The sequence below is a fragment of the Ursus arctos genome, unplaced genomic scaffold (genome assembly GCF_023065955.2).
Source record: "Ursus arctos isolate Adak ecotype North America unplaced genomic scaffold, UrsArc2.0 scaffold_19, whole genome shotgun sequence".
NCBI classification, from domain to species: domain Eukaryota; kingdom Metazoa; phylum Chordata; class Mammalia; order Carnivora; family Ursidae; genus Ursus; species Ursus arctos.
The window spans coordinates 45,463,370-45,489,584 of NW_026622863.1; the positions used below are offsets into that span (position 1 = coordinate 45,463,370).

At 46.5% G+C, this 26,215-nt stretch overlaps 1 protein-coding gene across 2 annotated transcripts; it reads right to left on the reverse strand.

The window, feature by feature from the left end:
• Nucleotides 1–1,172: 1,172 nt before the first annotated feature.
• Nucleotides 1,173–25,891, reverse strand: LOC113243547 (cytochrome P450 2B4-like). 2 transcript variants are annotated; one of them, XM_057314412.1, is made up of 9 exons: nucleotides 25,692–25,891; nucleotides 24,777–24,939; nucleotides 24,536–24,685; nucleotides 23,726–23,886; nucleotides 23,162–23,338; nucleotides 22,068–22,209; nucleotides 21,093–21,280; nucleotides 18,188–18,329; nucleotides 1,173–2,934 (listed from the first exon to the last, which is right to left on the reverse strand). In XM_057314412.1, exons 1-9 carry the CDS (start codon nucleotides 25,854–25,856, stop codon nucleotides 2,903–2,905), a joined length of 1,320 nt encoding a protein of 439 aa, XP_057170395.1. In that variant the 5' UTR covers nucleotides 25,857–25,891; the 3' UTR covers nucleotides 1,173–2,902. The 2 variants fall into 2 exon arrangements, with proteins under 2 accessions (XP_057170395.1, XP_026338031.3); XM_026482246.4 differs by lacking the exon at nucleotides 1,173–2,934 and adding an exon at nucleotides 13,833–14,468 and having other exon boundaries at nucleotides 25,692–25,856.
• Between the last annotated feature and the right edge of the window lie 324 nt (nucleotides 25,892–26,215).

The following is a 26,215-nucleotide window of genomic DNA, read 5'->3' on the forward strand; positions in this document are numbered from 1 at the left end:
CTCTCCAGGTGTCGCTCCTGCCGACACACACTCATGGACTCTCATCCCAGCCTCACATTTCCCGGCTGAGAGAGGCGTGCTTGGGGAGGATGGGAGCGAACTGCCACTCAGCTCAGGACATACCTCCGAGGAAACCAGGGGAGGAAGGAGATGGACAGTGACAGGAGGGAGGGGGTACAGGAGACAGGAGGGCACTGAGGAACAGAGAGAGGCTGGGTGTCCAAACCCCCGCACATCTCACCATCTGGGCCCAACCCCTCTGCCCGTGCCGACCATCCCAGCCCCTACCCCTCTGCTCTTGCGGGCAGGTTTGTCTCTCCCATCCGACTGTGTGCTCTGTGAGGGCACGAACCCCGGCTGTCTGTCTTTGCTGTGTCCCCGCTGCTTCACAATAAATACTAAGGGACAGACAACTTAAAAACAGACAACAGGCTACTGGAACGTTCCTAGGGAGAGGTGAGGAGGCCTGAGGCTGGAGAGGTGGGCAGGGGTGAAGGCAGCTGACCCTCTCTTTTCCTCCTCCCCTGCTCCTCTTCCCTGCTCCCACGCACCCCCCTCATATCTCCGCACCCCTCCCCATCCCTCCTGCACTTCTCCCCCCTCCTCACGCCCATTCCCGACAAGGCAGGACCTCTGATTTCATAATCTCAGTTCTGGCTCATGCTGCTGACACTGTTTCCTTTAGAAACAAAACAACGGCCAATACTGGCCGAGGCTGGCCCCTTCCCCAGCCACACACAGATCTGGCCCCGCCAGGAAGAGAGCGGAATCAGGAGTGGCGGGGTGCGCGGGACCGCAGCTCAAGCGGGAGGACCTCGGGCCTGGGGCCTGGTGAGCTCGCTACACAGCGGTTAACCCCAGGCTGGTGCGCCCCCTGCAGGAGGAGGGCTGCAACAGCAGGCCCGGGCGGCGGGAAGGAGGCTGGGGAGGCTGGGAGGCTGGGGCGGCTGGGTTGGGGATGCCAGGATTTCCCCAAGGAAGCACCACCGTCTTTGCTGTGCCCTGATGTTTAGAAGTCCCATACCCGACATCCTTCTCTGGGGTTTGCCTTCCCCCAAGTGAAAGGGCCATTGGGTCTGGGGCGGGGGGCGGGGAACGACCGTGAGGCCGCAGAAGGGAGAGGCTGGCAGGGGCCGCGGGGGGAGAAGTGCTGGATATCATAGGACCCAATAAGTTTTTAGTATCATTTTATTTTTTTATTTTGGCAAAATGCACATAACACAAAGTTTACCATTGTACCCACTCAAAAATGTACAATTCAGTGACGTTAACTATAGTCACACTACTGTGCTACCATTATCACCACCTAGTTCCAGAATAGTTTCACCACCCCAAGTGGAAATCCCAAACCCATCAGGCGGCGGCTCCCCAGTCCCTTCCCCAACCCCTGGCAACCACTAGTCTAAGGTCTGTCTCTATGAATTTGTCTACTCTGGACATTTCGTGTAAATGAAAGCATATACAGTTGATCATTGAACAACAGGTTTGGACTGCAAGCCCAACTTACATGTGGATTTTTTTCCCAATAAATACGATACAGTGCTGCAAATGTATTTTCTCTTCCTTGTAATTTTCGTAATAAGATTTTCTTTTCTCTAGCTTCCTTTACTGTAAGAATACAATATATACTGCATATAACTCACCAAATATGTGTTAATCAACTGTTTATGTTATCGCTAAGACTTCTGGTCAACAGTAAATATTAGTAGTTAAGTTTGGGGGAAGTCAAAGTTATATATGGATTGGTGCCCCTCACCCCCACGTGGTTCAAGGGTCAACTATGATATATGGTCTTCTGTGACTGGCTTCTTTTACTTGACATATTTTCAAGGCTTTTGACACATTTCAGTGTTGTGGCATGAATCAGAATTTTGTGCCTTTTCACGGATGAATGCTATTCCATTGTACAGATAGACCACGGTTTGTTGTCGATGGCTGTTTGGGTTGTGTCCACTTCTTGCCTATTGTGCATAGAGCTGCTGCAAACATTCATGGGAAAGCTTTGGTTTGAGCATCTATTTTCAAGGCCCCAATAATTTTCAAATTATTACATTGGGTGAGTTGGCAAGTGATCTCATTGATGCTGATATTCGTTTCTATGTTGTTATTTCAGTCTCTGCTTTGTTTTCCTTTCCTTTGGAGCTAATGCTGACTGCCTGTCTAGGTTCAAGTGCAGGAAAATAGAATCAGTAAATCCCATTTGTTTTACCTCCTTTTCCAGCATCGTGTTTGTGTCTATAGCAGCAGTCTACAGCAATCTCTCCTGTATATTGCCTTTTTGCTGAAAACGTATGTTGAATCAAACTTTCTATAAAAATTAGAGAGGCGGGCCACCTGGGTGGCTCAATCGGTCAAGCGTCTAACTCTTGGTTTCGGTTCAGGTCATGATCACACAGTTGTGAGATCGAGCCCCACATCGGACTCTGTGCTCAGTGCAGAGTCTGCTTCATATTCTCACCTCACCCGAGGTCATGCCCTTCCTAGGACAGCCCACCTCAGTGAATAATGGGGATGCTGGGCAATTCTAACAGTCTGTGTTTGCTCCACACACCCATGGAGTTGGCCAAGGCTGGTGCTGTATCTTCAACAGAGCTCAACGTCTCCCTCCACCCACTCCTGCTTCCTTCTCTCCCTTCTACAGTTGTTGGCTGATCCCAGTAACACTCCCTAATAAATACCCTACACATAAAACTCCGTATCGGAGTCTGCTTCCCAAAGAACTCAACTTGCAACAGCCATGAACTGTATGAAGACAGTCATCTAAGTAGACAGAAGTGAACAGCGTGTTCCTCTGGGACAGCACCCAACGTTGTGGATGCGTTAAGAAGTACATTCAGGACACGCCTACCACCTGCTGGCCATCTGTCACGTGTCTTTCATGCTGCTGTGTGCCACGTCCACTTCATACACCACGGAGAGAACCATAGGCAGAACCTGGAGAGGGAGTCAGAAATGGAACCATGTCGGGAGCTTCTAAGACCTCTGAGATTCTTCAGATGCCTCCAGTTTTCCTTGGCCTGGACCGTGATGGCCCAAGTGGATGCAGGTGAGCCCAGGAGAGCTTGCCAAGGATATCTCTTCTGTGTTCTTCTGTTTTCATAAGCTAAGCCGTGTAAACTGTAAAGCCACAGTAAAGAGGAAACATGGGAGACTAGGTAAACTGGGTAGCTAGGATACAGGTGGAAACTCGACCATCACCATGCAGACAAACATGCCCAGTGGGTACAGCGAAACCACAGTGGCCTGGCCTACTTCACCAGGTTAGGGTATGAGCCTGGTGCCCACTGTAGTCAGCTCCGCTGCCATCACAACAAAACCACAGACCGTTTGGGTTAAACATTTATTTATCACAGTTCTGGGGTATGGAAAGTCCAAGCTCGAGGTGCTGGCAGATTCATTTCTCAATGAGCAACTTCTGGCTTTCAGATGGCTGCCTTCTCCCTCTATCGTCACATGGCGAGAGAGGATACATGGCGCCTGCTATCTCTTCCTCTTCTTAAAAAAAAAATTTCATTTGCATATTTTATTTTTTTTTAAGATTTTATTTTTTTATTTGACAGACATAGAGACAGCCAACGAGAGAGGGAACACAAGCAGGGGGAGTGGGAGAGGAAGAAGCAGGCTCCTAGCAGAGGAGCCTGATGTGGGGCTCGATCCCATAACGCCGCGATCATACCCTGAGCTGAAGGCAGACGCTTAACGACTGCGCCACCCCGGCGCCCCTCATTTATATATTTTAGAGAGAAAGAGTGTGCACATGGGGAGGAGAGGCCGAAGGAGAGGGAGGGTCTTTAACTAGACTCCGCACTGAGCATAGAGCCCGACCTGGGGCTCAATCTCACGACCCTGAGATCATGACCTGAGCCAAAACCAAGAGTCGACCCTTGACTCACTGTGCCACCCAGGTGTTCTACTTCCTCTTCTTATAAGTGCACAAATCTCACCCTGGGGGCTCCACCCGCATGACCTCAACTAAACCTAATTTCCAGGGATGCCTGGGTGGCTCAGTCAAGGGTCTGCCTAAAGCTCAGGTCATAATCCCAGGGTCCTGGGATCAAGCCCCACGTTGGACTCCCTGCTCAGTGGGGAGCCTGCTTCTCCCTTTCCCTCTGCTTGCTGTTCCCCCTGCCTGTGCTCTTTCTCTTTCTCTGCCAAATAAATAAATAAAATCTTAAAAAAAAAAAACTACCTAGTTTCCTCCCAAAGGCCCCATCTCCCAATACCATCACATTGGTGGTTAGGGCGTCAATGGCTTAATTTGGGCAAAACATACACAGTACACCATCTTTGTATGCTAGTTAATCACTTGAGACCTACATGCCTATATTAGCAAGAATCCAGTATTTACCTCTCCTTCCCAAATTGTCGAGGAATCCAAGGGTTTTCCCCTAAAGATGTCAGTTTTTATTCCAGAAGCCAGGCAGAAAGAGAACAGGATTCTCCCCTGGGTTCACTCCCAGGGGGTGTTCAGGTACAGCTGTGGCAATGCCTCCTCCGGCTGCATCCCCCAGCCTCCAGCATGGCATAGATGGCGTCCCTCCTATTTGTTTAGTTAAGAAGCGTGACTTACAGGCTCCTGGGTGGCTTAGTCAGTTATGCATCTGCCTTCGGCTCAGGTCATGATCCCAGGGTCCTGGGATTGAGTCCCATATCAGGCTCCTTGTTCAGCGGGGAGTCTGCTTCTCCGTCTCCCTTTGCCCCCTGCTTGTGCTCTCTCTGCCTCAAATATATATATATATTTATATATATATATATTATATATATATATATATTTATATATATATATATATTTTTTTTTTGGTGGGCAGCAAAGCAAGGTTTGATAGGTTTTGAGTGATAGCAAAGTGATAGTACAAAGCTCCCAAGGAGGAGAGAACCCGACGGGGTTGCCCTAAATAAATAAAATCATAGAAAGAAAGAAAGAAAGAAAGAAAGAAAGAAAGAAAGAAAGAAAGAAAGAAAGAAAGAAAGAAAGAAAGAAATGTGGTTTATGGGGCACACGGGTGGCTCAGTCGGTGAAGTGTCCAACTCTTGATTTCAGTTCAGGTCATGATCTCAGGGTCATGAGATCGAGTCCCATGCTGGGCATGGAACCTGCTTAAGATTCTCTCTGTCCCTCTCCCTCTGCGCCTCCCCTCTCCCTCTCTAAAAAAATAACGAGTAAAAAAAATTAAAATTAGGAGATGTTTCAATATTAAGAAATGTATCAACGTAAGCCATCACATTAATAGATCAAAGGGGAAAAAACCATATGCTCTTACTATGGGCCAGGCCCTGCAGATGCCGTAGGGAGTGACATCATAGTGTAGAGGAAGTAAACAATAAACAAAGCACCACAGAAACAAGGTGTTGGCTAGTGAGCGTAACCAAGAAAATAAAACAGAGTGAGGAAATGAAAAGTAATTTAATTGGAGGGCTACTTTAAATACGTTGATTCAATCTTATGAGGAGCATTTATGCAGAGGTCTGGAGGATGAAAGAGAAGCCAGCTGAGAAATAAAGAGGAAAGAGAATTGCAGGCAAAGAAACAGCAGGTGCAGCAGCTCTCAGCCTGAAAGGGCATCTGGGGTTCAGGAAACAGAGAGGCCAGTGGGACTGGAGTGTGGTGCCTGATGTGGGATGCAGTAGAAGATGACTCTGGCTAGGTCTAGAAGCCATGGTCAGGAGTCTGGGTTCTCCTGTTTGAATCACTCGACCACTCAAAATCCAAAGTCCAGGGAGGAGTACTTGATGGGGTCGTGTGGGTCATGTGGCCCAGGGGAACTTGCACGGGCAACTTGATCAGCCCCCAAATAGATATTTCATCCAGTAGGGATGGGGAGATACCCGGAGCTAAGTCCTGAAGAAGGGGGAATGGGAGCTGGGAGAGCCGAAACAAACGATAGATACACATTGTACCAAAACAGTGGCACAAGAGCTTCACCCCCAGTGAGAAAAAATACGTTATCTCTTAATAGGAGCAATTATTGGAAGATGGTGTCAACGTGAAGCTCTACTTCTTCCTGGCTCTCTGTGAAGCTGCCACCTCCACAGCTTTTGTGCGTTTGTTTCTCCCTCTGTTCAGGCGCCCTTCCTTCTCTTTCCATAGAATTCCTTCCTCTGCAGCATCAGACGCCTTGGAGGTTTGTGGAAGTCTCCCCATTTCTTCAGCTCCAGGAGGAAGAGCCACACTCTTCCTCCTGGAGCTGGCAGAGAGGCCACCACTCCTCAGCACCACGAACAGCGGCCCGCGACCTCCTTTTCCCTCCCAAACCTTTTCAACTTCATGTTGGTTTTTAGAAATGCCTCTGAACACTTCGACACTCCTCCAGTCGGAACTGGAGTCTGATGCCCCTTCTCTTGAGTATAGGTCGGACTTCCCGACTTGTCTCTATTTGAGTCTGGTGGATGAAGGGTCTGATTGGGCTGCTGATGAAGCAAGACCCATCTAGAATACTCTCCCTTTTAATTACGCCAGTTAAGGAAATGCAGGTGAAAATACAGAAAGTACTTTCATGGAACCCATTATGGGAATTAAGGCTGTATCTCAGTCTCTCTCTCTGGGGACTCATAGCCTATTTTGCTTCACTCAACATGCCTACTTATTCCCCTTTCCGTAGATCAACTTCTTCTAAATGGCTTTTAAAGAATTTATTTATTTGTTTATCTGAGAAAGAAAGAGAGAGTGCATGCACGTGTAAATGAGGGGAGGAGCAGAGGAGGAGGGAGTGGGAAGGAGAAAGAATCTCAAGCAGATTCCCCACTGAGCACGGAGCCTGACATGGAGCTCAATCTCATGACCCTGAGATCACGACCTGAGCCAAAACCAAGAGTCAGACACGTAACCGACTGAGCCCACCCAGGCGCCCCTTTGTAAATGGCTTTTAATGTGAACTCACAAACTATAGAATGAATGTGTCTCTGGCTTTCCCTGGCATTGTGCCTTACTCAAGCAAAGTGACTTTGGGTTCATAGTGTCAAAAAAGAGAATTTGGTTGATATAACCCATGGATTGTTTCCTTGTCCTCTCACCGTGTCAGAAGATCATCCTTAGTCCAAACCACTGTGGCCAAGAAGGTGAAGTAATATAGTAAAAATTATATGACTGCCTAACACATCCCTTTGGGAAAGACTAGGGGCGGGGAATAATTTCAAAATGTTCCTCTGGCCAGATTTTTGTCAATCTCATTGACCACCCATTCAGCCTCTAGAAAGCTGCCCTCTTTTGGTGCAGATGTGGAAACTTTGGGTGAGGGAACAGGGTCCCATGATATAAATTGTGGAAACTTATGCAGAAGGAACCAACCAGCCCTTTTCTCAGAGGCAAATACTAAGACTCCGGTGTCTTCCCTTCTGTAACACTTTTCCAAGTATCTTCTGGACTCTTTCCTGAGTACTGAATCCTCCAGGGTCCCTAAAACTGTTGTAGCAAGAAAGACCTGAGGGGAAGGGGTCTACAAAGATGGACTCTGGCAGAACTCATGTTGCTGACGGCTTAAATGAATGTTTGAATGTATGGATTTAAAAAAATAAACTACTGGATGACTTAGGAAGAATGGATACTCTAAGTAATGTACAGGCGGAACTGGTGGAAAGTGTGGGCCCTTGGAGAAGAGTCGCTCTAGAGGCAAGAAGAGGCAGAAGCTCTTAGTACAGGTGATAGGCTTGACTCTGCTATCCTGAGCAGAGAAAGAGGGCTTGGAAGGCTGTAAATGAGTCATGGAATCCACAGGTGCTGATGGCTAACCTCCAAATATTCTATCCTTCCTTGTCAATCACTGGAGACTCAAAGTCCAAGGAACGAGCACTTGATGAATATAGATTAGATTAGTTTAGGTGCTTGCCCTCTGGCTCTATGGTGGCTGGGTAAGGAAAGAGCCTTACTCTCTGAAAGAGACGAAGTAGTTCCCAAATTTTCACTCCTCTGTTGCAAACCTATACACCCACGTCCTTTGCCAAGTACCTCTGCAATTCCTTCCATTTGGGGAAGAATATATAGCCCAGCCCCACTGATGTTGGACTTGATCACGTGACTTGCTTTAACCAATGGAATGCAAGCAGGTGCTTTTTTTTTTCAGGTTGGTTAGCTTCTTTTTCCTTTTTCTTTTTTTTACGATTTTATTTATTTATTTGAGAGAGAGAGCGCACACACGTGCCCACGAGTATTCCCGGAGGGATAAGCAGACTCCCTGGTGAGTAGGGAGCCCCATGTGTGGCTCAATCTTTGGACTGCAGGATCCTGACCTGAGCGGAAGGCACACGCATAACCAACTGAGCCACCCAGGCGACCCAGGTTGGGTAGCTTCTTATGCGGCTATCATCTGAAGCAGGGGAGCATGCCTCAAGTAGCTGCTCCCCCATCAGCCTGAGCTCCAAAAGGACTGAGGGACTCCAGACTTTCAGTTGGATTAAGGTCTTAAAAAAAAAGATTTTCTGGCATTTATAGATACATACATATATATATATACATTTATATATATATAAATACACACACAATCAGATAGATGATAGATAGATAGATAGATAGATAGATAGATAGATAGATAGATAGATATACACTCTCAAACCATATGAACACACCTACTACATTGTCTGGCACATAAAAGTTCATTTCATTCATTCACTCATTCATTCATTCATTCACCATCTTCCTGTGTATCTTTGTCACACTATTACCCACTATTCCCCCTCCTTCTAGTCTTGCCCTCCCTTTCCTTTGCCTCTCCTCCTCTCTGTCCTCTTTCCCCAATTCTTTTCCTCACACACTCCCTTTGCTCCTGTGTCTGTCTTGTCATCCATTCTCTGACACCAACAATGTGTTCTGCAATCCAATTCCATTCTGACACTAACTGCCTGGGGTTAGGGTTAGGGTCAGATTTCACAGATTTAAGGGCTCCATCCCACAAGACTGCTCCCACTTTAGATGCTACCTGCAAGTTTCGGGTATCCCGAGGCCACCCACGCTTCTGCCTAACTGGCTACAAATTCAGGGGTTCCTACAACCTTCTCATTAATTGACTAATTCACCAGAACAATTCACAGAACTCAGGAAAGCACTATACTTTTTTTTTAAAGATTTTATTTATCTATTTGAAAGAGGGAGACACAGCCAGTGAGAGAGGGAACACAAGCAGGCACAGTGGGAGAGGAAGAAACAGGCTTCCCAGTGAGCAGGGAGCCCAATGCGGGGCTGGAGCCCAGGACCCTGGGATCATGCCCTAAGCTGAAGGCAGACGCTTAACGACCGAGCCACCCAGGTGCCCCAGGAAAGCACTATACTTAGGACTAGTTTTACTCTAAAGGACACAACTCAAGAACAGCCAAATGAGGAAAGCACAAATAAAGCAAAGGGATGCAGAAATTCCGTGCCCTCTCCTTGCAGAATATGGGCACCCTCCCAGCACACCAGTATATTCATCACCCAGGTGATGATAAACCAATTTTTGCCTGGGTTTCATTATACAGGAGTGATTGATTAAATCATTGGTCATTTGATTGAACTCAGTCTCCAGCCATCTCCTCCCTCCCAGAAGTCAGACTAGCTTGAAGTTCCAATTCCCTAATCATATAGTTGGTCATTCTGGTTGACCAGCCACCATCTTATCTCAGGGCCCAGGAGTCATCTCGTTAGACTAACAAAGTCTCAGGAATCAGGAACAACTACTAGATATATATTTTTTAAATCATATTTCATCTCTTTCTTATATGTAAAATTTGTCCATTTGTGTCCCATAAGGGAAAAAAATAGGGAACAAAGGCCCAGTGCCTCTCCCTGGTCCAGTAGGAGAGGTCAGTCCCAACACCAAGTCCCTATGAGTGGAGGGTAGAGGTGATCTGCTTACCTCAAGAGACGGGAATAAAGACCAGATCCTCCTCTAATGTCTCTTCCTCATCTAGGCTAAGAGAGAAGATGTTTAACTTCTCACAACAGTGAAACCATAAAGGACTGAGGTCAAGGTAGAGTGTATCCTGGGGTTGAGCGATCCTAGGAGAGTTACACAGTCTCCTTCCAAAGAAAGCCTGGGAGAAAAGCTTCGGTGCACGTCAGTGAACAACAGAGTCTCTCAGGATAAAGACCCTCATTCCAAGCTTTCCTGGCCCGAGTTAGTCTTGTCATGGGGGTGACTTATTGCTAAAACTGAGACTTACTGGGATGGCAAAGCACTTCAACAAGGGGGATGTTACAGGGTCTCTGGATCTCACAAGGAACAGCTTTAGTTCAGACATTTTTTCTAGGTCATCAAATGTTTGTGGGTGAGCAGGCCAATCACCTCGTAAACCTCTTCCTGTACTTCTCCTTGATGAAGTAAGTCTTGGGGAACCTCACTGACAAGGAGCGGCCTTCCAAGAAAGCCTTAGAAGGACTGGTGAGTCTGGAAAAATTGGTACCAAATGGTTGAGTGCGTGTCCATTCCATACTCTAACCAATAAGATCAAAAGCCAGGTCTCAGATAGCCACTGTTTAGTGAAATCAAGTGTTGTATGAATAAAAGCCCTACATGGACATTCCTTTGATTTTTAATTTCAGCTCATTTTTGTAAACATGTGTTGTGATGGAGCGGGGGAAGTCATGAAGAGTCTGGAATCCTGGATTCCAAGTTTTGCCCACCCTACTGATCTCTTTTGAGATACTGGATAACCACCTCCGTCCTTAGATCCTAATGTCTGAGATACAGGGTTGGTCTAGAGAACATCCTCTAGGATCAAGACTAGTTTATGATATTTACTCATCTCCCAGAGGTATCTGAGGAGTCAAGTGTGACGATGACTTCAAAAGTGCTTTGTAAACAGGAAAGCACTTTGTAGATGGCCAGTTGTTGGGGGGTGTCTTTTGCAGTGTTCTGTGACTGAAAACATTTGCTCTAAATTAGCTCCCCACCCCTTCCTATTTGTTTCCTATCTTCGCCAGTTCTGAGCTCTCTTCATAGCGCTTATCACTGTCTGCCATGATTTTGTTTATTTATTTTCTCCCCTACTTGATGTCAGTTCCAGTAGGTCAGGGACATCTCCCTGGTTTGCTACATAATCCCCACCTTAGTATCAGATGAAAGCTGGAGGGCTTGTCAACTGCTCCCCAACTGCTTTGGAAACGTTTAAGCCTTCAGCAAGTGCTGTTCTATTTAGACTTGTTCTTTAGGTAGAAATAAAGCCCTCTGCGAATGGGAACTTCTCTGTGAATGTTACAAAGGAAATAATAAATATGCATTTTGTAAATGGAAAAATCACTTTATTACAATGCACCCTGACACTCTGCTAAGATCTTTTGTAAACAGAAAAATTTTTATGTAACAAAATGCTGTACAAATCACACACAGTGTTTACAAATACTCTATCCCATGTGCCGTCTGGAATCTTTGTAAATGGTAAAGTGCTTTGTAAATGTCAAGCTACTTAAAAACTACAAAATGTTCTGTAAACAACAAGGAGTTCTGTATACCTCAAAGAGTTTTGCAGAAGGCAAATAATATTTTTTTCCTTTTATATTTATTTATTTATTTATTTATTTTTCATTTTTTATTATATTATGTTAGTCACTACACAGTACATCCCCGGTTTCCGATGTAAGGCTCAACGATTCATTAGTTGTGTATAACACCCAGTGCACCATGCAATACGTGCCCTCCTTACTACCCATCACCAGCCTATCCCATTCCCCCACCCCCCTCCCCTCTGAGGCCCTCAGTTTGTTTCTCATAGTCCATAGTCTCTTATGTTTCATTCCCCCTTCTGATTACCCCCCTTTCTTTATCCCTTTAGAAGGCAAATAATATTTTTAAATGCAAAACGATCTGTACATGTCAAATTCCTTTGTAATTATAAAGTCCTCTTAAACTGCAAAACACTTTATATTTTGGAAAGATAAATAAACTGCTCCGTGCTTTAAAACAAATTATTGACAAGAGGCAAAGTCTCTTACACAGTGTAAAGTACCAAGCACACTAAACAGTAATTTGTAAATAGGTGCATGTTTGTTCATGGTCACCTGTTTGTTAAGTAAGTGATATGTTGGCTATGCAATGTCATCTCTTCTCTCCTCTGGAATCTGGGTGGAATTCCTAGCTGCCTTGGCCCATGGAATGCAGAGGAAGTAACACTGCCGGACTTCCAAGGCAAGGTCCTAAAAGGCCTTAGTTTCTACCTGGCTCTCTCTGCTCCACCCTCCACTCACTGATTCCCCGTGAGACTAGTGCCAGCAACCCAATCTCATCCCTGCTGGAGGATCCCTGGACTCTTCTTCCATCAGCTGCTCTTGAGCAACTTCAATCCCACACAGCTCAGCCACTGGCCAGAACCCTTGAAGGAAAGACCAATGCCCTGTTTTCCTCCTAAAGTTAGAGTATAGGGATGCCTGGGTGGCTCAGTTGGTTAAGGATCTGCCTTTGGCTCAGGTCATGATCCCAGGGTCCTGGGATCGAGTCCCGCATCGGGCTCCTTGCTCAGCAGGGAGTGTGCTTCTCCCTCTGTCTGCTTGTGCTCTCTCTCTTTCTGTGACAAATAAATAAATAAAATCTTTAAAAATAAATAAATAACAAGTTGGAGTGTAGCTTCCACAGCTTCCTTCTGGCCGCTTGCCCCAGTTGAGCCTGAATCTTACTGTCCATGGCCCCAATAGGGAAGGGAAGGAACACTGGTTAGCTCCACGTGTGATGTCAACCATGACCCATCCCTCAGCTGTGAAGGTGTAGCTCAGACTGTCTAAAGACCATAACCTGAGATGCAGTAAACCCCTCACCCACCCCAGACCCCAGTCTCCCTTCTTCTGAGCACTGAGATGAAGCACCTGCCTCGGGTTGAGACAGAGAGGATGGAACAGGGAAGGGGAGCTGACTGGGTGACTGGGACCCCCTGTCCCCACATCCATCCTCTCGGGCATAGGAGCTAGCTACCCCTCCCACCCTTTTCCGTGAAATACTCTCACTCCCGACATGCCTTGAGTGGCCCCTCAGCATGGGACAGGAGGAAAACCAAAGCACGGGGCTGATGGGACAGCACCCCCTCTCCACGGCACCCCAGTGTCAAGAGCTAAGCCTTGGGAGTCACTGGGCTCTGGTATGTCAGGCTCTGCCTTCAGGACAGTGACTTCACCTTCTGGGGGATTTATTTACTTTTTTAAAAGATTTTATTTATTTATTTATTTATTTATTTATTTATTTATTTATTTACCAGAGAGAGAGAGTGCGAGAGAGCACAAGCAGGGAGAGAGGCAGGCAGAGGGAGAAACAGGCTTCCCGCTGAGCAGGGAGCCCAGTGTGGGGCTCGACCCCAGGACCCTGGGATCACGACCTGAGCCAAAGGCAGACGCTTAACGACTAAGCCTCCCAGGCGTCCCAGGATTTATTTATTGTCAGACACTTCAATGGTACTCACTTGGTGCCAAGCCCTGTTCTAGCCACTCTGTCCGTACTGTCTCATTTAATCTTCAATGCCGCCTGTGAGGACTGTCTGGGAGGGAAGGCTGGCCCTGTCCTTCCAGAGCCTCAGGCTGAAGGCAGAAACTGAACACCAGCTTTCCATTCCCAATGGAGAGGGCCACCCTGCATGCAAATGTCCACAGTGGCACCGTTCACAAGAGCCAAAAGATGTCAACAACCCACATGCCAGTTACCAGATGAAGGGATAAACCAGATGTGGTGTTTCCATTCGGCAGAATATTATTCGGCCCTCAAAAGTACAGAGTTTCCTTTGTGGGGATGAAAATGATCAGACGCTGGACAAAGACAATGGTTGCATGATACTGTGATTGTACTAAATGCCACTGAATTGTATACTTAAGATGGTTAGTGGTTAATTTTATGTTATGTGAATTTTAGCTCAGAAAAAAAAAAAAAAGAGCATGGCAGCACAGATAGCCATTGGGTCCAGAAAGAGCGGAACTTTATTTTTACCTCACTGGTTTTCATGGATAAGATCAGAGAAATATGAGAGATGTTTTAAAGTCACACAGTACAGAGGCTGAGGGCTGAAGTGGTCTTTTGAACTCCAGGAAGGAACTGGAGGGTTGGGGGGTGGTTGGGTATAGGTGTGGGCCTCAGTCTCCCCAACTGTGCTATGGATGTTGATGATGCCAAGTTGCTGAAGGTAATTCTTGGCCCTGAAGCCCAAGGTTTTACCCTCCATCAACAGTGCAGGCCATCTGGGGATGAACAGCAAAGACAGCAGGCTGGACAAAGGAGAGACTACAGAAGGGACTTTCCCCAGGAGAGAGTGAGCAGGGAGGAGTCAGAACACCTCCACAGATGCCCTGTGGGCAGAGGTGGGGGCTAGAGGGAAGGGATCTTAGGGGATCTGCATCCCTGGTCCCACTCCCTGGCGGGGCAGGAAGCAGAGCTGGAACTCGGGGGGCATTTTCAGCAGCCCGTTCCTCCGGGACGTGATGTCAATGTCTTCCAGGGCCTTGGGAGATCCCAAGGTGAAGTTCTGCAGCACCGAGGTCAAGATCAGGAAGAGCTCAGAGCGGGCCAGGCTCTCACCCAGACAGAGGCGTCTTCCTGAGGACGTGATGGGGGGGATGTGTCATTGGGGGAGCCCTCAGGAGCACTCGGCTGCCCTACTCCCATTCTCCCAGGACATTTGCATGCTCGTTTATGTAGATTTACATGTGAGGTAGTTCTATTCTTGTCCTCAATACCAGCAACAGCAGTGTGTGCATTCCTGTTTCTTTCTGGTCCCACCTCTTCTCAGCCTGTCCTATACTGTGCCCTCCTCTATCTCTCTTGACCCACAGTCCTTGCCTGTTAGTAGTTCTTTATCTTTCTCTGTGTATCTCTGGTTAAGTATATTCTCAGCTCAGCCAGTTTTTGGAGAAAATGTGCAAATAGTGGGAAAAATCTTGCTAGTGTGCCCTGGATATGAGAAATCTTGAGAGAGAGGTAGAGGGGAGCTGAAGCCTCTGAGGTCCTGGGCCTGGGCCAATATGCAGTAGGCGGGCCCCAGTACTGAACAGGCTATTAAAACACAGAACTACTTCTGAACCCTCAATGTCCAGCCGCTGCTCCAAGCTTCTGAGTGTCCCACTCTTCTGGTCACCTTGGCCTCCTCCAAGTCCCCAGACCTACCCACAATCAGCACTTACAGCATAAGCCTCCCAGACCCAGTCCCCACACCCCAACCAGTGGCAGTTCCAATTGGTCGGTGGGCCCCATCATGCTTAAAAAACATTCAGAATCGCACCCCTGCCTCTCCTATCTCCCTGCAGAATGGGGTCAACCACCACAAAAGTGTCCCATCCAGATGGAGCCCTCAGTGTCCTCCTGACTTCAGCACAGGCTTGTGTCTACTGGCATCACTAAGGGTGGGCAGGAAACATGTCTCTGGGCTGGGCCACAGTGTGTCCTGAGTCCTGATGGCCCACACCCTCAGTGGGAGAGGGCGGGAGCCCAGAAAGCTGCCTTTCACAGTGTGGTAAAGTGAATGATCGTTCACAAATAGCCATGGCCCGTTTTTGGGTGCATGAAACATCTCTGCGTGTTGGGTTTGGATAGGGATTGCTTTGTCCAGTGAAATGAGGGCTGAATTGATAGGTGTTGCTGATGTTCACGCATGTCAGGATAGGCTCCAATTGCCCCCACCTCTACAGGACTGTGATGGCCTGGGGTCGGCATGTTGCCTGAGCGTGAAATTAACCTGTTGGCCTTAAGCTGGGATATTCAGGTTGTTTATCACAGCCTCACATGTCCTGCCTTGCCTCTCTCATTCCAGCTCTATGGGACCGCGTGATTCAACACTAAGCCATCTACTAGTTTTTAAACAGATCAAAGGAGAAAAACAACTTGACCATCATGACAGGAGCTGAAAAGATATTTAAGAATACCCAAACCAAATCCTGATTAAAATGTTTAAATATGGGGGGGCACCTGGGTGGCTCAGTCAGTTAGGCGTCCAACCCTTGATTTCGGCTCAGGTCGTGATCTCAGGGTCCTGTGATCGAGCCTCAGTCAGGCTCTGTGCTCAGCACGGAGTCTGCTTGAGATTCTCTCTCTTCCCCTCTCTCTACCCCTCAGCCTCCTCAGGCAAGCATGCACTCTCTTTCTTTTCAATAAATAAATCTTTATAAATGAAGAATCTGATGTAAAACAGAGGAGAAAAGGGTCTTTCCTTAATGGGATTTAAAAATTGAGAAAGAGATATGATAGAATAACCAAAAATATCTGGAAAGGGCCATAGGCAGCAATAAGCTTAATAGAGAAAAAGAAAATATTCCTTCTTAAAGTTAAGAATTAGACAAGATCGCTCACTATTGCTACTATTATTTAACATGATTCTGGAAGCATTAGCCCATGACATTAGGGAAAACAGGACAACATACGGATTTAACGTAAGAGAAAATTACATCAAAATAGTATCATGTGCAGATGTTAACACCAATTACCTGGAAAACCTAAGAGAATAAATGAAAAACTGTTCTCACTAAAAGTAATATAAGGAAATTGTCCAGTTTTGACAAAAATATCCTGCCTAAAAAAGCCCACTGGATTTCTGATGTACTAATTAGAACAATTTAAAATACTATGTTAAAAGAATGCTATGGGCTGAATCCCAACCCCCCCCATTCATATGTTGAAGCCCTACCTCCCAGTGTGATGGTATTTGGAGAAGAGGACTTCCAGAGGAACCTCTGTTTCAGTGAGGTCACAAGGGTGGGGCCTGTATGATGGGATTAGTGTCCTTGAGAAAAGAGGAAGAGACACCAGAGCTCACTCTCCTGCCGCAAGCCAAGAAGAGAGGCTTCACCAGAACCCAACCATAGATCTCAGACTTCCAGCCTCCAGAACCGTGAGAAAATATGTTAGCTGGTTAAGTCCCCCCCGTCTATGTCATTTTGTTATGGAAGCCTGAGCTGAGGAAGACAAAGAGGCTCTATGAACAATAGCCACCATCTCCTCCCGTGTTTCTTAGAAATAAATTTAGCAAGAAACATGCAGAACTTAATTAAGAAAGCAAAATTCCAAGATGCCACCAGGTCATACAAGAGTTGATTCAGTGGACACACTCTCTAGTTTTGTCTGGGATATCTCAAGTTTCTCAAGTTGTCAAAGCTATCCAAATTTACTCTGTAAAATTCCAGTGGGATTTTTTGAGACCTTGAAAAAAAATTCTAAAGTATTTCCCGGAAGAAAAACAAAACATGTTACAAGAACCATGTAACTATCGGAGAAAGAAGAGTAATGGAGGGGGACTAGACCCTGTAAAATAATAGAACTTATTATACAAGTATAATAGTCCAAACAGTGTGGGATAACTAGAGAAGACCCATCAGTGAATCAATGTGGGTATGGGTCAGTGTAAGTAAGCCAGGAATAGACCTAAGGAGATGTAAAATGTTAGCATATGATAAATTTCAAGTCAGTGACTAAAAGTTGAATTAATTGATAGGTGAATCAAGGCGCTTGTACAACTATAACAGCGAGTGAATATTCCTCATATTTTTTTGTCCTAATTGCATCCTGGGCCTCATTCTAGTCTGAGGCTTGGATTTTAACAACTGGCTAAAAAGAAATAAAGCAATTCCCTTTCCTCTTTTCCCTTCCCTACTGTTCTCTTTTTTCTTCTTACCTTTCCTTTATCTGCCTACCTATTATCTATCTATCTACCCATCACCTACCTTTGTGTGTGCATATATTTAACAAAAAATTTGGAAGGACATCCTCTGTGATGTTAACATGTCCGGGTTTTGGAGCTCCTCTCTACTTGCTAGATGGGATGCTTCCCAAGTCGTGAATCAGTTAATAACACCTATTAGACTTTTTTTTTTAAACCAGTCTGATTTTGGTAGTGAATTACAGGTGATTTTCAATTTCAATTTTATTGTCTCCTTGCTTGTATAAAAATTAGAAATAAACTATAAAGTTCTTTTTATTTTGAAAGAAAAGCTCAAATGCCTTTCTCAATTCTAGGCACACCACAGATGCTCAATGATGGATCATTCATTTGTCTGTTCTTTGTGTGAGAATGTGAGGGTATGTGTGTCTTTGTTTCTCCCTTCATCTCCATCATTGACTTAGTCTCTCTCTTCCCCATTATACTCCCTCCTTTTCCTTCTCCCCACACCATCTCTGTCTCTGTGGATTTCTTGCTTTTCCCTTCCTTCAGAATCCTCATCTTTTCAAAAATCTTTACACAGTGTTTGGGGTTGGACAAAGGGAGAAAGTCACACAAAGGGGAGGTGGTGAGCAGGAGCTCTCAAAAGGTGAGGAAGGACCCAGCTTACCTAGGGAGAATGGGATAAAGGCTCCCTGTGTCCTGAAGTTGCCCTCTGCATCCAGGAAGTGGCCAGGGTGGAAGGCTTCTGGCTTCTCAAAGTGGCATGGATCGTGGAGGACAGAGCTCAGGATGGGATACACAGTAGTGTCCTACGAAAGTGTCAAAGCCAAGAGTACCCAAATGGGCGTGAACAAGGAGTGGCTGAATCAGCTAGGGTACATCCACAATTGATTAATAATCAGCATCATCCATTGTACAGGTCTACAGTTGGTGGCTGATATTTTGAATAATTTTGTCCCATTTGGTTAATAGTTGTGTCTCAAGCCTTCCAGGTATCCCCACCAACTACCCCGTCCCCTCTTCCCCAAGATCCTTTGGACTTCTCCATAATCCACGTTTGGCTCAGCAGAAGCCTCCAAGGATCTAACTCAAAAACAAGAGCCAGGATCTACCAGCATACTTCAGACATATTGCACGTGTGCTCCCAGCCTACTGCATTAAAGTGGGTGGTGCAATAAAGTGGATCAAATGAATTTTTTGATTTGTCAATGCATACAGAAGTTATGCTTATACTATGCTGTGGGCTATTAGGTATGCAATAGCATTCTGTCTGGAAAAAAGTTTAATAATTAAAATTAATTAATTTCAAAATACTTTATTGCTAAAAAAGTGCTAGCCATCATTTGGGCTTTCAGCAAGTCATAATCTTGCTGACGAAGGGTCTTGCCCAATGTTGATGGCTGCTGACCGATCAGGGAGGTGGTTGCTAATGGTGGGAGTGACTGTGGTAATTTCTTCCTCCCTCCCTCCCTTCTTTCCTTCCTTCCTTCCTTTCTTCTTTCTTTCTTTCTTTCTTTTTTTTTTTTAAGATTTTTATTTATTTATTTGACAGAGAGAGAGACAGCCAGCGAGAGAAAGAACACAAGCAGGGGGAGTGGGAGAGGAAGAAGCAGGCTCATAGTGGAGGAGCCTGACGTGGGGCTCGATCCCATAACGCCGGGATCACGCCCTGAGCCGAAGGCAGACGCCCAACCGCTGTGCCACCCAGGCGCCCCTTTCTTTCTTTCTTTCTTTCTTTCTTTCTTTCTTTCTTTCTTTCTTTCTTTCTTTCTTTCTTTTTCTTTCTTTCCTCTCCTTCTCCTTCTTCTTCTTCTTCTCCTTCTCCTTCTCCTTCTCCTTCTCCTTCTCCTTCTCCTTCTCCTTCTCCTTCTCCTTCTTCTTCTTCTTCTTTTAATTAAAATAAGCTCTATGCCCAGCATGGGGCTTGAACTCATGACCCTGAGATCAAGAGTCACAGGCTCTACTGACTAAGCCACCTGGGTGCCCCTGGTTGTGGTAATGTCTTAAAATAAGACAACAATGAAGTTTGCCTCATTGATTGACTCTTCCATTCCAAACAGTTTCTCTGTAGCATGTGATGCTGTTGGATAGCGTTTTACCCACAGTAGAACTTCTTTCAAAATTGGAATCAGTCCTCTCAAACTCTGCCACTACTTTATCATATAAGCACATGAGTATAAGAATATGTGATATCCTAAAACCTTTGTTGTCATTTTAACAATCTTAATATGTTCATCAAGAGTAGATTCCATCTGAGAAAGCCACGGATCACAGATCACAATAACAAATTCATTAATAATGAAAAAGTTTGAAATATTTCAAAAACTACTAAGATATGACACAGAGACATGAGGTGAGCAAATGCTGGTGGAAAAATGACACCAAGAGACTTGCTCGATGCAGAGTTGCCACAACTTTTATCTGTAAAAACACAATATCTGCAAATTGCAGTAAAGCAACACGCAATAAAACGAGGTGTGCCTGTATTCTCATGGGTTAGTGCCCATTAGGTGATTAGATATTGTGAATATTACCTCCAGGTATACCTATGCTTGGGAACGTGTGCAACCACAGAAAAAGTGAGTTAGAACTATAGATATTGACTTGAAAATACACTGACAGCATACTATTGTTATAGCATGAAAAAAAAGACACACACACACAAACACACAATAAAAGATACGCAGCACATTGCGATGATATGCACTTGAAGACAGGAGGGGAAGGAGACCTGACACTGGACACACAGGTTGCAAAGTGATAGATAAAATATGAACCGGATTGGGGCACCTGGGTGGCACAGTCAGTTAACCATCTGACTCTTGGTTTCACCTCAGGTCGTGATCTCAGCGCCGTGAAATCGAGCCCCACATCAGGTTCTGTGCTCAGCCCAGAGTCTGCTTAGGACTCTCTCTCTCTCTCCCTCTGCTCTTCCCCCCTTGCACGCGCTCGCTCTCTCTCTCTCTCAAGCAAATAAATAAACCCTTAAAAAATATAAGCTTATCTGTGTGTGTGTATATATGGGGTACATGTCCATATAAACTTAAAGAAATTATGGAAAGAGAAACACCAAACTTTGAATGTCTTCTCATGAAGGAAGAAGGTAGGGGAGATGACAAAATAGCTTTTTGTTTTTAAAAGACAGCTCTATTGCTGGGGCGCCTGGGTGGCACAGCGGTTAAGCATCTGCCTTCGGCTCAGGGCGTGATCCCGGCGTTGTGGGATCAAGCCCCACGTCAGGCTCTTCCACTATGAGCCTGCTTCTTCCTCTCCCACTCTCCCTGCTTGTGTTCCCTCTCTCGCTGGCTGTCTCTATCTCTGTCGAATAAATAAATAAAATCTTGAAAAAAAAAAGACAGCTCTATTGTAATACATATTTCAATAGTATATAGTTTTTTCCCAGTGTATCCAACATCTAATAAAGGTTAAAAAAAAAAACAGAAGGGAGAGGACTTTTCTACATTTCTAAATTCTCTCTCCCTCCCATAGAAATCTGGAAATAAAAATTCTCATTGTGGTCCATCAACCAGAGACATGAATCATAAGACTAGACCAAGATCCTGTGGCCTCACCTTAGGGAGATGATATCCCCGGAAGTGAGTGTCCTTGATGACAGAGCGGGGAATACCAAGGGGGATGACATCACCCAATCTCTGAATTTCGTGGATGACAGCATCTGTATAAGGCATTTTTGCCCGATCTTCAAGGGCTGGGAGGTGGTATGAGCCAATCACTCTGTCAATCTCCATCTGGACTTTCTCTAAAAATGATAAGTATGGAAGGAGAGGGTAACACCAGTGAATGCCAATAACAGTGGGCTCAACAAAGTCACATGAAAGATGACCTGCAGACTGGGTGGGGAGGCGTCTTGTGAACTCTTTCCTAAGATGTTGGGTTATCGTTCCTTCTCAATGAGAGGATAATGGGTAGAAATTCATTTAACACTTAAGGCTACCTTTTTCTTTTTTCTTTTTTTTTTTTTAACTAAAAATGGGTGTGGCTGGGACTGGTGTCATATCCTTTTGTCCCAGTGACTTGTTATGTGATCTTGAATAACCCACTTCCCCACTCTGGCCCTCAAATTGATTACCTGTAAAATAGGGGCATTTGATTAGATAAGAGTTTCTGCAATCTGATCTGCAGACTGTCGGCCTGAGAACCAATGCAGGGGCTTTTTAATTAGTTGTAAATCAGCAATATATACTCCAAAGAGTCAAGTTCTTTGTTAACCTCAAAGTGTTGTGTTAAGAGCCATGTGCTTTTGTAGACTGCAAAATGGTTTGTGAGTGGTACTCCTTGTGGCTGGAGCATGCTTCCTAAACCATAAGGCATTTTACAACTCACTTTATGTACTTTATAAGAATGAAAGCACCTTTCAAACCATAGGGGCTTCACTGAATGAAAAACATTTTGTAAACTGTAAATTACCCTGTCAACTTCAAAGCGCTTTGTTAGCAGCAAAGCTTTGTAATAAGCTACCAGTCTCTACAGGGCTGCAAGACCCTCAACTCTTTCTGCCCCCGCCCCCGCCCATAAGCCCAGCTCACCTAAAACGCCAGGGTTCTTAAGAAGGAGTAGAAACCCATGCAAGAGAGTGTTGCTGGAGCTCTCCGTGCCGGCGAAAAACAGCGTGAAAACCGTGTAGACAAGGTTCTTATAGTGGAACTCACTCTCAGGATCAGAGCTCTCCTGGGGATAGCCACAGACAATCCTTAACATCTCCCCTTGCGAAGATTCTCAACTTTTGGGTCTTTTCTCCCTGCCCACTTCCATGTTACTCTCAGCCAGTTCTTTCTTTTTTATTTTTTCTTTTTTCTTTTTTCTTTTTCTTTTTTTTTTCCTCTTGGTATTTCCTTTTTTCTCTATTCAAGGCCAACAATGTGGCAGGAGGCTGGGCTTTGGAGCCAAATTGCCAAGGTTCAAATTACAGTCCTACCATTGGCTAGTTGGGAGTCTTTGGGTAAGGAGCTTAACCTCTCTATGCCTTAGTCATCATCTGGGGTTGTTTTGATATATGTTTGTAAGTACTCAATAAATGTTAGGGATTAATATTTTTTGGTTGCTGTTATCCTGTCTTTGGGTGTCTTGCTTTCCTTGCAGTTCTCCATCCAGGGGTGATACTGAATATTTAACTACCAGCAAGGCGCTTACTAGACCAATCAGAACGGACACAAGCCTCTGACCAATCAGAACAGACACAAGCCTCTGACCAACCAGAACAGACACAAGCCTCTGGCCAATCAGAACAGACACAAGCCTCTGGCCAATCAGAACAGACACAAGCCTCTGACCAATCAGAACAGACACGGGCCTCTGACCAATCAGAACAGACACGGGCCTTTGACTAATTAGAATGGGAGGAGGTAGAGGAGGGTCTCGAAGACCCCCTGTGTGGGGCAGGTGGTAGCGAGGTCTTTTAGCTGCTACTTCATAACATGCGTTCCAGGAGAGCCTGGGGAAGCTGAGGAAGGACTGGGAGGTGGGAAGGGAGGGTGGACTAGTGGCTTTCTTACCAATCCGTACGGAAGTATTTCAGCGTTTAAAAATCACACGCATCATACCCAAATATATTAGTTCAGTGTCAGTAGTGTGCCCATCACTCTGTTTCCCACCCCACCCCCCCATCCAGCTCGGCCCTTGCCTTGTCCATGCGGACCAGGAAGGAATCAATGAAGTCCTTCGGGGCGCTGGGGTCCAGCATTTCCCAGTGCCTCTCGATGCTCTCAACGACAAAATCTTCCATTTCTTGAATTTTGCTGTACAAGCGAGTGTGGATGCCAGGAAAGTGTTTCAGGATGCCGGAGAGGAGTTCAAACATCTACAGGGAAGCAAGGAGGTCCCAGAGTCTGTTCTCTCTGGGCTGGTGCTGCAGGGTTGAAGTTGTACCCTGCATAGCACAGCAATATCTGAAGGGCTTAATTCACCCCCTGGTCTTGGGGAATGTGCCTCCCAGTTGAGCAAACATGCACACAGATACACACACTCAGTGGTGCGTGAAGAGATGCCCTCTGCCCCCATCATACTTTCCTCTACTGGGATTTCTTCTCTCATAGGCCTCCCTTTCCTGAGGCCTATTTCTTCCCTCCAGTCTGACTCCTTACCTTTTGATGCCTTCTTACACCAGTGTTAGGACAAAAAGCATCTGATTTTTGCCCAGGGTCCACCCACCACAATTCCTGGCCCACCATGGAAACTTTGGCTTCACCTGGCCGTAGAAAGAGCTGGTAATATCGGAGAGATCATTCATTAAATGTAGCAGGTGTAGGAATCTGGGGTCCTGGTAATTAAAGCGCTGGCCAAGGATGATAGTACAGATGATGTTAGCCATGGCGGAGTGAAAGAAGAAGCTGGGATCCAGATAGGCCCCTGTGAATAGGAGTTCTGTCACAGTGGGGCCCTACATGGTCCTTCTGGGAGGCTCTGACCTGACTGATGCCATCTCAGCTTGGTTGGTTGGTTTCTTTCTCTTTCCCTTGGCCAGCCTGACTTTCGCTGGGTCTCTTATCACGCCTTTTTCTGGACATCTCGGGCTCTGCGTCCCGTGGTTTTCTTGGGCTCTGTCTGGATCTGGCTTTCTTGGTGCACCTGTGTCCTTCTCTGGTCTTGTCTCTGACTCTGTTTGAGAGTCAGCCCCTTCTCTGTCTTCTCTCTTTCCGTGTCCCTGTCTTCATGGCCCTCTCCTTGGCCTTGCTGTCACTTTGTGTCTCCCCTGACTCTATGCCTCTCTTTACCCTTTTCTTTCTAAGTCATTTCCTTATACTTTCTGCTTCTGGATCTATCTTTGTCAGTGTCCTGGGTTTTCCCTCTGACTTGCTTTCTCTGTCCATCTGCTCTGCCTTTTCCTCTCTCCGTCCCTGTTTTCTTCACTCTCTTTCTCTTTTTCTGTCTCTGTCTCCTTCTCCCTTTCCCTGAACTTGTCTCTGCATCTCTCGGTCTCTGTTTCTGGGTCCTTCTGTCCCCATCTCACCTACTCCCTGCCTGCCCGTCCACCCCCTGCCCCGGCCCCTGGGCTCACCCCGGGATTTCCGCAGCTCCTCCACCAGACACTGAGCCTCCTCCTGGATTTGCTTCTCAATGCTCTGCCTCCCCATCCCGAAGTCCCTCATGGTGAGCTGAGAGAATTGCCGAAGGGCCTTCCAAGACTTTCCATTGGCGAAGACCACACCTGATTGGTGGGGCATGGAGGGAAAGGTTGGGAGGACACCTGAGGGGTCCCCTCATCTTTTCCCCACTCCCCACCCCCATGCCCCACGCACCTTTTCCCCTGAGGATGGGATCAATGATGGCGATGTGCCCACGGCCGGAGAAAGCCTCAGCCTGACCCACCAGAGCCTCTTTCACTGCCTTGTACCCGCACAGGATGACAACAGGCCGGGGTCCCAGGTAGACTGTGAAGACGTCTCCGTATTTCTTCCGCAGCTGTGGAGGCAGGGTCCAACTCTCAGTCTCTCACTCAAGAGAAGAGTCTCCCCTCTTGCCCCTGGCTCACACCCTCAGCCTAGCCTAACCGCCACCACCCGTCCCCACTGAATCCCTATCAAGGAAGAAGGGAGACCCGAACTCTGTGGCCTCGTCCAAGCCTCCCTCATATGCCCTTGCCTCAAATGTTCTCCTCTCTCAGCTTTTCCAAGACTCTCCCAGCTTGGAATTTTAAAAATGACAGATTTGGGGTGCCTGGGTGGCTCAGTCAGTTAAGCATCTGCTTTCAGCTCAGGTCATGATCCGGGGTCCTGGGATCGAGCCCCACATCGGGCTCCTTGCTCAGCAGGTGTTCTACTTCTCCCTCTCCCTCTGCCCCTCCCCTGGCTCCTGCTTGCTCTTGCTCTCTCTCTCTCTCTCTCAAATAAATAAATAAAATCTTTAAAAAAAATAATGGAGACTCCTCACACGTGACCTCTAGTACTCTCCCTCTCAACTGCTCCTGGACACAGCTCAAAGCCTCACGTCTATCATCATAATTTCTCCCTCCAGTCTACCTTCCTTGCATTCCTTCTTATAGGAATTCCAGAAGCTTCTCTCATGCACATATTGGGCCAGATGGCAGATGGAGGCTGGAAGAAGACAATGCCCAAGCTGGCCTGCGAAGTCCCAACCACAGTTTGAACCCCAACGGCCTTGCCACCTGTCCACTCACCTCCTGCTTTCCACCCTCTTTCCCCTCCCCATCTCACCATCTGGAAGGTCTTGAGAAAGCCCTGGTGGTCTATTTGCAAAATGTTCCCCAGGAAGGGCAGAGGCCAAGGTCCTGGAGGGAGGCGGCCCCGGGAGGCTGGGTAACCCCAGAGTAGCAAGAGGCCAACGAGGACAGTGAGAAGCAGGAGGGCTGACAGTGCCATGGTCCTGGCTGTGTCTGCCTTCCATCCTGCCGTCCCTCTTTAAAGGGAGGCTGCTCTGTTTCTTGTCACTTTTTTCCCGCGTAGTTGGTGGGGGCGGGTGTGTCATAAATCTGCCTTGAGACAGCTCTTAGCAACTCTCCCACGGCAACAGGGAGCCCAAAGGTGACAGGGACTACAGAAGCCAGGACGTTTAGCATCTCACATGGTCCCAGAGCCAGCTTTCTATTGGCCTCTGGCTGGCTGGAGGTATCTTAGCAGGCAATGCCCTTGAACCTGGAATGCCTTCCTGAAAGAAGGGTAGTGGTGACAGGTGGTGGAACAAGTAGGGGCTGGTGAGGGATCATTGCACCGCAAGGATG